The 9,009-nt window shown below is 37.7% G+C and overlaps 1 protein-coding gene across 2 annotated transcripts in view; it reads left to right on the top strand.

Annotated features, from left to right (window-relative positions):
- Window positions 1-7,547, top strand: part of LOC112138814 (acyl-coenzyme A thioesterase 1) — an 8,465-nt gene extending 918 nt beyond the window's left edge. For both annotated transcript variants that reach the window (XM_024261461.2, XM_024261460.2), the window contains exons 2-4: window positions 2,045-2,513; window positions 3,334-3,536; window positions 6,080-7,547. In XM_024261461.2, the coding sequence (XP_024117229.1) occupies window positions 2,051-2,513; window positions 3,334-3,536; window positions 6,080-6,688 (1,275 nt within the window). In that variant the 5' untranslated portion in view covers window positions 2,045-2,050 and the 3' untranslated portion in view covers window positions 6,689-7,547. The remainder of the gene's footprint in view (window positions 1-2,044; window positions 2,514-3,333; window positions 3,537-6,079) is intronic.
- Window positions 7,548-9,009: the final 1,462 nt, after the last annotated feature.

The raw sequence follows: 9,009 nt of genomic DNA, 5'->3' as shown, positions 1-9,009 counted from the left end.
CTGATTCTAGCAAGTTAGCATCACAGTCACGATCCACGGAGCATGTCTGCAGCCTTCTCTGTGAGCCCTCAGAAGACTGCAGACATATATATTATATTATTGTGATTATACGGCCAATAGAAGGTTAGATCATTCTCCCAGAAGCACATCTGTGAGGCCATTTCATCAGTGCATCACTGATATTTCCTTATATCTGCATTATAGTTTGGTGTCCTTTTCATTTGCTCTTCCTGTCCATTGGCTTGTTTTGTCTTATATGTTATTGCCTCCTTTACAAACCTAATGCAGTTGTAAAAATCCTGGTTTAAATCAGCACCTAGTATAATTGTTACTCGACACTTTTTTTCCAGGTTAGGGCCAATTATTAGCATTCAAGGCAGTCGATAACTGATTCTTTTTTCTTTTCTTCAGATTTTTAGTTATGTTTAAGTACAATTGGTAACAAAATTTGGAATGACACAAACTCTAACACTCAACTTTATGGGGAAACTTTATAATAAGATTCCTTAGCAAGCTTTATTAACACATTAACAAAAATTAATAATGCGTTTATAGGGTGTTAGTAAGACATTAATTAGCGTAATAAGCCGAATAAGGTTTATTAATTTACTAACGCTCCAACTGACTTCTTCCCCTCTCCCTTCCTCTTCATTTGGCCCTCCAATCGGAGAGTTATGAAAAAGTTGAGTTTGTATTTCAGACGTCACTTTCGTCGATGATGTCACCAATAATCGCCAGTCCCAATAGCTCACAAAACTCATGGTATCGATCGTGTCACGGTTTTAGGGTCACAGTTTGGATCATATTTCGGATCATTAAAAAAAGAAGAAGAAAAAAAAACAAGATAAAAGCTGAATTAATTTTTAGAAACACTTCAAAACATATATTTAATAAAACAAAGTTCTTCACACACACACAGTGGGTTATTTATATATGTAACAACAAAACATTTGCTTATTGAAGCCCTTTGAACACAGACAAAATTCCAAATTAATGTAGTTTCTGATTACATTTACAAGTCTTGAGACCAAATCTACCAAAACTGAGAGAAAAGAATGCTTAAAAATACTGTTGAAAATACTAAATCTATCTGGAGTACCCCTTAAAAAACAAACATTCTCATTAAAAGCGTGCATTGTTTAATTGAAGCTAAGTGTGGGAACATTTAAATGTTTAAAATAATAATTGTTATCTGTAATACATGGCACTGCCATGCCCGCTTTTCCTGGCGATTTATGATCCCTATGGCTTGCCATACCATCGTCCCCTGACAGCACAGGAAAGTTCCTGTTACGGAGCAGCGGTTTTCTCCTGTGCAGGACAATTGCTGCTATGGCAGATCCTAACTGGGAGATTGTTTGAACCCAGAACGGAAACAAGTACCGATGCTTTTAGTCAAGCCTGATATCTATCGATCCACATTCTCTATTAAGAAGTCGAGAAAAGTTTTTGATGGAAGCTCCTCCCACACACAGTGGGAGCTTCAATGTCAACATGAAGCAGCTACTGTAGCGCTTGTCAAAAACAAAGATAAAGTGAATTCCATTTCATTCCATTCGGACAATTGATTTAAACTATGCCTGCGGAGGTGTGTGTGGGGGGGTGGGGGGTGGGGGGTCGGTGACAGAAAATGTTGTCTGCCCTCTAGTGGTGAAATGAATACACTACCACTGACACCTGTGTGTAATTACCATTTTTTTACAGCAGAAACCACAAAACATTTTTCTCCAATGTATAGATTGTTTAATGACCATCAATTAGGAATGGTTGAGGGCCCCAAAAACTCTTCCTACGGCAAAGCACCCCAATGGCAATTTTAAATGCTGTAGAAGTGGAGATTGATTCATTCATTGTAAGACTGGCTCTAAAGGTGTTCTCTCAGCTCCAGCACCTGCTGCTACTTCTATATCTATGGCAACTTCTGTGTAGAAAACAGAAACCAGAAACAATTGACAATATTTTTAACTTTTAAGGGAAAATATGTAAAAGTAATTCCTTGAAGTTTTAAATGTTTTCAAAAATTGACTTTTTTTTTTCCTTATAGAGCAAGATGTCAGCCCAGGTGAGACTGAGGCTTCTGCCAAGCGCCAGGTGTTTATTCGATGAGCCCATCCAGCTGAAGGTTGCAGGTCTGAGACCAAAGCAGGAGGTCACCATGGAGGCCAGCTCAACCGACGAGAAGGGAGTGGTGTTCAGCTCCTCTGCTGCGTACAGGGCTGACGGTAACGGGGAGATCCATCTGGACAGAGACGTCTCGCTCGGTGGAAGCTACTATGGGGTGGAGCCTATGGGTCTGCTGTGGTCCATGAAGCCGGTGGTCTCGTTCAAAAGATTTCAGAAAACAAACGCGCTTAGCCCTCACATTGTGAACTTCTCTGTGCACGACGGGGGAGCGGAGAAGCGGGGCCGGATGCTGGCGGAGGTGACGAACGAGCGGCTTCTGATGGGAGAAGGGATCAGCCGGGTTCCCGTCAGAGAGGGCAACATTTGTGGAATGCTGTTTACTCCCCCAGGTTTGTCAGTAAACAGACTGGTTAAAAATGGGTCAGTTATTAAAAGACAGCTGAGAGATTTCAGGATTGAACAGAAAGCGTAATCATTTTTTTGTAACAGAGTGTACTTATTTTGCTGAGCAGAGTCAAACATTTCCCAGTTTGTGGTTTACTGTTTCACTGCTGTCTGTAGTGAATAACAAGTCAAAGTTCTCGTCAATCCAAACTGCTTTTTCTACTAAACAGAGGTTTACATTTTATTTCTTAAAGCCCCACTCTGGTCATCTTTTGATCTATTTCAAAAGTGTTCCTAGTGATCTTTTAACCAAAATAATAATAAAAAAAACAGTCATTTTCTAGGACAGGGGATTTTCTACTGTTTTTCCGACAGCATTTCTTTGTCTGCTCCTGACTCACAACAATTTAAGTGAAGGAATTCTCAAAAATACAATTTTGAAGTTAATTTTCTTCATATATGTTCTTCATGATGCGAGAAATACATCAAGAACATGTTGAAAACACCAAAAATACTATTTTTATTGGAGTGGATCTTTAAGAACTAAAATGAGGAATGCTTCAAATTTTGAGTTCCACAATAAATTGACTCTAAAACTGTGTAAAAATAAGACTGGAAAAAAAAACTAACTTGAGATTCAATTTGATTTTTTTTATCTTAAAAAAAAGGCTTTTTTGGTATTTTGTTTAAATTTAGGTTTCTATTTTTTATTTATTTATTTATTTTTTACCAAAAATGAGGGTAAAGTTGATTGTTTTGCATTCACACACAATGGATGTAACCTGGGATCATTGTTGAATGTGACTCAGCATTTGTGTGTTTCAGGCAGAGGGCCGTTCCCTGCCGTACTGGATCTGTACACATCAGGTGGAGGTCTGTCGGAGCGGAGAGCCGCCCTGCTGGCCAACCGAGGGTTCTTGGTTCTGACCATGAGCCTTTACGGCAGCGAAGAGCAGCCCAGGAGTATCCAAGGGATACATTTGGATTATTTTGAAGAAGCCATAGAGTTTTTAAAAAAACAAGATAAAGTGAGTTGGGAGGGGCAATTATGTGCGTTTTTTTGCTTAAAACTAAAGATCTTTTCTAGAATTTGTACATAAATATTTTTCTCCATGTTTTTGTTACTAAAGTATTTTTCAAAAGATCATCTGCCTATATATACTTTATTTACCATTTCCCTTTTTAAATCTCAATAATTATTAAGATTATTAATTCATTATTATTTAAAACTAGAGATGTCCCAATTACTAGTAGATCTTTTTTGGCCCGATCAGAATTCAAGTTATTTGACTGAGTACCTGCAGTTACCCCGTCCTGATCTGATGCTTTTTTAGCATATTAATAAAATAAGCAGCTAAAGAATGTATTTTTTAAATGATTTTGCCAATTTTTTTTTTATTTATTGCTGGGCGATGTATCGATATTATTGATTAATTTGAATTTTATGCTTTAGACGATTTATTTTTTGAAAATCTAGATTTTATTTTCCCTACACTCTGGCCTCATACATGAACGCTGCAGCTACCAGAGGAGATTCTTAAGTGAGGCAGAGAGAGAGGGAGAAAAAAAGCTTGTTCCAAAAAAAAAACGCACGTGCCATGAAGGCCCCACCGGCCACCCCTTCTGCTTATCGTCTCTGTGTAGCGGTTCGCTTTGTTTGGCTGATGCAGCAGCAGGACGTGTGGAGATTTTCTTCAGAATCCAGACAGATCTGGAGGATAAAGCTGCTGGTCTACAGCAGCAACAGAACATTTAAAGTGTTGATTTGAAAATAGCACTGTTACACACTGACGCTAGCATGCTACGATACTAGCCGCTAATGCTAACAAACTGTGTCGTGTGTCTATAAATGTAAACACAATCAGTTCAAAGTCAGTTGATGTTTTCTAGGAGCGGACTCTAAGACGTGGCGGATGAATACAGAAACATGAAATCATACATTTTAAAAAGCTTATTTTATAAATATAATAACAGGCATGAATCACTTTGTACTAACTTTATTGGTAGACTATAACATTACAGAGCCGTTGTTGGGAGAGCTGCCACTTTACTGTCAGTGATATCATGACAAATATTCAAAACATCGAAATGCTTTTAAGTTCTTTTTGTTATGATTTCATACAAAAATGAATCATCTGAAAAAATGATTAAGAAAAGAGCGTTTTCTGTCAATCTTCCCCCTTGTGCTAAATCTACCCTTGTTTTCTCTGCATGTCTTGAGTTTACAGTTAGAAGACAAAGACGTGTTCATACTGTTTATTAGTTCATTTTAGGCTATTTCATTTTCTTAAAATAATTCTGAATAAGACTTGTCCTCATCAGGTTTAGGGAACAGGTGACTGACTGACAGCTCTCCTCTTACGTGTAAATGAGTCTTTTTAGCTTTGCTAAAGAAAAGAAACAACTCATTTGTGATAGAAAATAAAACTCTTCATAGACATATTCATAGGAAATCTGAGAGCAAAGACTAAGTAGAAATTTAAAAAGTTCCTTAGGTAAAAGTGTTATTTATCTGAGGTTGTTTTTATGTTGTGATTTCCTGTATGTTTGCATTTAACATAATATTTTGAATATTTAAAGTGACAACCATTTTAATTTCTTAGTGAAATAATGGAATAATTTGTCCAATAAAAAAATATGTTTAGATTTTTTTTTTTACTGAGTCAAAAACTTGATTTTGGGGTTGTGACTTCAAACTTGGAGCGTCAAACCACACACAGCAACATCAGTTTGATGACTGTTGCCACTAAAAGTCTTCTGCTGAATAATTGCATTATTTCTCTTTATTTGATGCATAATCTAGCGGTAGCTCACAGAACACCTGCAGCATTGTTCTGCAAACATTTTTACAGCTTTTATTTAGTTGCACTTTGTCTTTGAGCCCATTTCCAAAAGACCGGTTAAAATAAAATAGTTTTTCTTAAAAACATTTTGTCATTTGTAACCTCCATTAAAAAAATGAAAGGAGGGAGGAAAAAAAATCGATTAAAATTGAAAATTAAATTTGGAATAAAAAAAATCAGAGATTTTTTTTTTCATATCGCCAAGCTCTAGTTTAAATTAAGATGAACCAAGAGAGACACTTGCAGTCAGTATCAAACTTTTTTTAAAGGAGTAATTGATTTTGGAAGTTCGAATCTGTGAATAACTTTCTAGTTTTTTGAGCGTCCTGCTCAAACTAGTTCCGTATTCTGCTGCGCTTTATGGAAATACTATTTCATAATCTGTTCATGACATTCTTGTCGAGTATTTATCTGTAATAATAAGCTTGAAATCTATAGCACTGGTTGAAATAATAAAATATATATCTGAACCTTGATGAGGATGCAGTGCCCGATTTTAATCGAGTCTGAAACTACGTGTTCAGGCCTGATTTCTGATCATGTGATCAGATCTGGACATCTCCATTTTAAACAATATTGACTGTGCTGAGAAAAAAGTCAAAAAATAATACCAGAAAAAAATCTGTTTCAGGCCTGAAATGCAGAAGAGAAATAATTAAAAATTTTCAACTCACTTATTATTTTAGTGGAAAAAATGTGTAACTTTTCTCCTTCTTGTGTGTCTGCAGGTCGGCAGTAAAGGAGTTGGTGTGATATCTCTGTCAAAGAGTGGAGACCTTGCTCTGTCAATAGCCTCTTATCTGTCTTCTGTGGATGCTGTCATTTGGATCAACGGCTGCTCAGCCAACACAGTATTACCTCTTTACTATAAGAACAGACAAATCCTCCCCCCTTTATTGTACAACCCAGAGAGACTCATTCAAACTCAGTCAGGAGCTATCGTTACAAAGTATGCCATGTGTGATCCTCTAAAAGAGGAGAACAGGACCAGTTTAATCCCCATTGAACGGGCCAAGGCACAACTCCTCTTTGTGGCCTCCGAGGACGACCTAAACTGGGACAGCAAAGGTTACATGATGGAGATGGTGGAGAGACTGAAGCATCATGGGAAACAAAACTTTGAAAGTGTGTGCTACCTGGGGGCTGGGCACTATCTCGAGCCCCCTTATGGGCCGTACTGCCCCTCCAGCTACCATGCGTATGCAAAGAAACCGGTGATGTGGGGGGGTGAACCGAGGTCCCATGCCGCAGCTGAAGTAGAGCTGTGGAAGAAGATCCAGGAGTTTTTCAGAACCCATCTGAGGTGTGACAGTGCAGAGACAAATATCAAGTTATAGATTCAGACGTGCCAGCTTTCAAATGCAAATAGTTATTTAGGTGAGGTGTAGCGTGAAAGTAGGGGTCAAGTTCAATGAAGAATTTGACTTTGTCTCGTAAAGGGGCACCACCTTCCGTAAGGAAGGAACAATTACTCAATGATGAAAGTTTATCAATTTCAAAATTAATCTCAACACTCCAGGAAGTAAATTCTCATCTGAAGGGACCGTATCACAAAGAAAGAACAAGATGGACAACGACTGCCTTTTTGATATTTATTAATAGATAAGCATAAAAATATATACAAAATAAACAAAGAAAATCAATGTAGTGTGTGTGTGGGTGTGTATGAAAGTGTGTGAAAGTCATGGAAGAGCAAAGTAATGCCTCAGAACAGTTTAAGAGAAAAATTGTAATCTAAAGAAAACAATTACGTTAAACTGTTCAAGACACTGGTCTGGATAAATCAAATTGGCTGTTATGACCACATCAAACCGCAACAGTTTTGCTGAGAGGGTCTCCTCACCACGGTGGCTCGAAGCTGGACTTGGACTGGACTTTCAGACAAAGCTCACCAGACAAAGGTGTTTCTCCTGAGGCCGATGAGATGGATGAAAGCAGCAGCAGCTTTGGCGTAGGGTGTAGGAGAACGGTCGAAGACTCTTCTGGAGCATTCGACCGGATGCGGCTGAAGTTCTGGTGGTCATCTGGGTTTGCACAGCCAAAAGAGTGGATGGTCATCGAAAAAGCGTGCTGGATTTAAAGTTCACTGGAGTTTAGTCTCAAAGCGGATCGTTCAATCAGTTTCAAAAATAAGAAGCACAAATGGTGATGAGCTTCAAAAGAGTTAAAAGAAAAATGCACGACAGTTACCAAAAAGATAAAGTAAAATAAAAACGGTCTTGGCACAAACTTAGTTACGTGGGGTAAGTTGAAATAAAAACAAGACCAAAAAAGATTGGAAGAAGTTTCCTCTTCTTCCTAGAGCTGTTCTCTGCTCAAAACCCAAACTCCAACTGCTCTGCTCTGAGAGTGTGCATGACCTTTTGACCTCAGAGGAGGTCTTGCTATCAGCGAATGGCTGCAGGCACACGTCTCCAGTGTATCTACCAGTTTCATGTTTCTATCAAAACTGTTTAAACTATTTAGGAAAAATAAAAGTTATTTCTCTTAAATGTTCTGAGCATTCACAGATGTGTGGGATCATCAGTGTATCTCATGGTGAAAGTAAAGTGATGTGAAAAACAAAACAATCATGAAATACTTTTGTGATAAAACAAGTTTGCATAAAGTTTAAATCAGAATGAGTTTAGCTTAAACAAAGTTTAAAAATCAACATTCAAACTCTTAATGAATAAACATTCAACTATGAAGAGATTTCTCATAGAAAAAGATCAACTACATGTAATTCTAATGTTTAATTGTCAAATAAAGAGGATTAAATCAAAGCATGAATTGTATTCCGTATCATTAACTCTTAACATGCAGTTTATCAATACATGATTAAATGTTGTCTGAACTCATAATACAAATCACATATTTATGAACAACAGAGATTATAGTGGAAGTTTTGTCTGCTTCCTGTTGAAATCTGTGAATAAAGTTCAGTCATTTTCATGTTATTCACATTCAACACCACAAATAAAAGAACAGATGTTTAGAATCTTTATTTGTGAATAAAAGAATTGTAAATTCAAAGGTTCATCTCAGCTTGTTCTGAGCTGAGTTCCTGGTCCTCCTTTGGTCCAAGGGGTGTAAAGTCATAAACCTTACGTTCCAAAGAGGTCTGTCATCGATCCTTCAGGGAGTGGGACAGAAAGGATTCTTTGAAGACCTTTTAGGATAAATCTCTGTTTCCATAAATCCTTCATAGGAGTTGTCCAGCATTTTCCTTATCAAGAAACAGGGCTTAGGAGGTAACAGACCTTTGGGCTCAAGGCCCCATTTGGGCCTCTTAGCATCCAAGAGAGGCCAGATTCTCAAATGTCTCGATAACATCTCCACAAAGGTAATTTATGGCCTTGGGAGGTTAGAGTCTCATCCTTTGAGAAGTGAAACACGTCAGAAGGCATCATAGCATGCGACATTAGATCTCAATATTAAGTTGGATATCTATCCAAATAACGACAGGGCAGTGTCTTAGGAACAAAAGGATGAAAGTCTTTTAATGGAAATAAAAGTTTTCAGCCTACAGAGGCTCAATTGTGTGGACACCATAAAATCAGAGTGAAATGAAGATGTGGCAGGCTAGTCCATTTTTTTTTCCAAAACTTAATTACTGCAACTCAAAATGCTATTCAGTATCTTGTGTGGCCCCCACCAGCTTGTATGCATGCTTGAC

Source organism: Oryzias melastigma, linkage group LG22, assembly GCF_002922805.2.
Source record: "Oryzias melastigma strain HK-1 linkage group LG22, ASM292280v2, whole genome shotgun sequence".
Classification (NCBI taxonomy): domain Eukaryota; kingdom Metazoa; phylum Chordata; class Actinopteri; order Beloniformes; family Adrianichthyidae; genus Oryzias; species Oryzias melastigma.
Note: the sequence above shows the minus strand (reverse complement) of the source record. Positions and strands in the feature narration are given on the sequence as shown.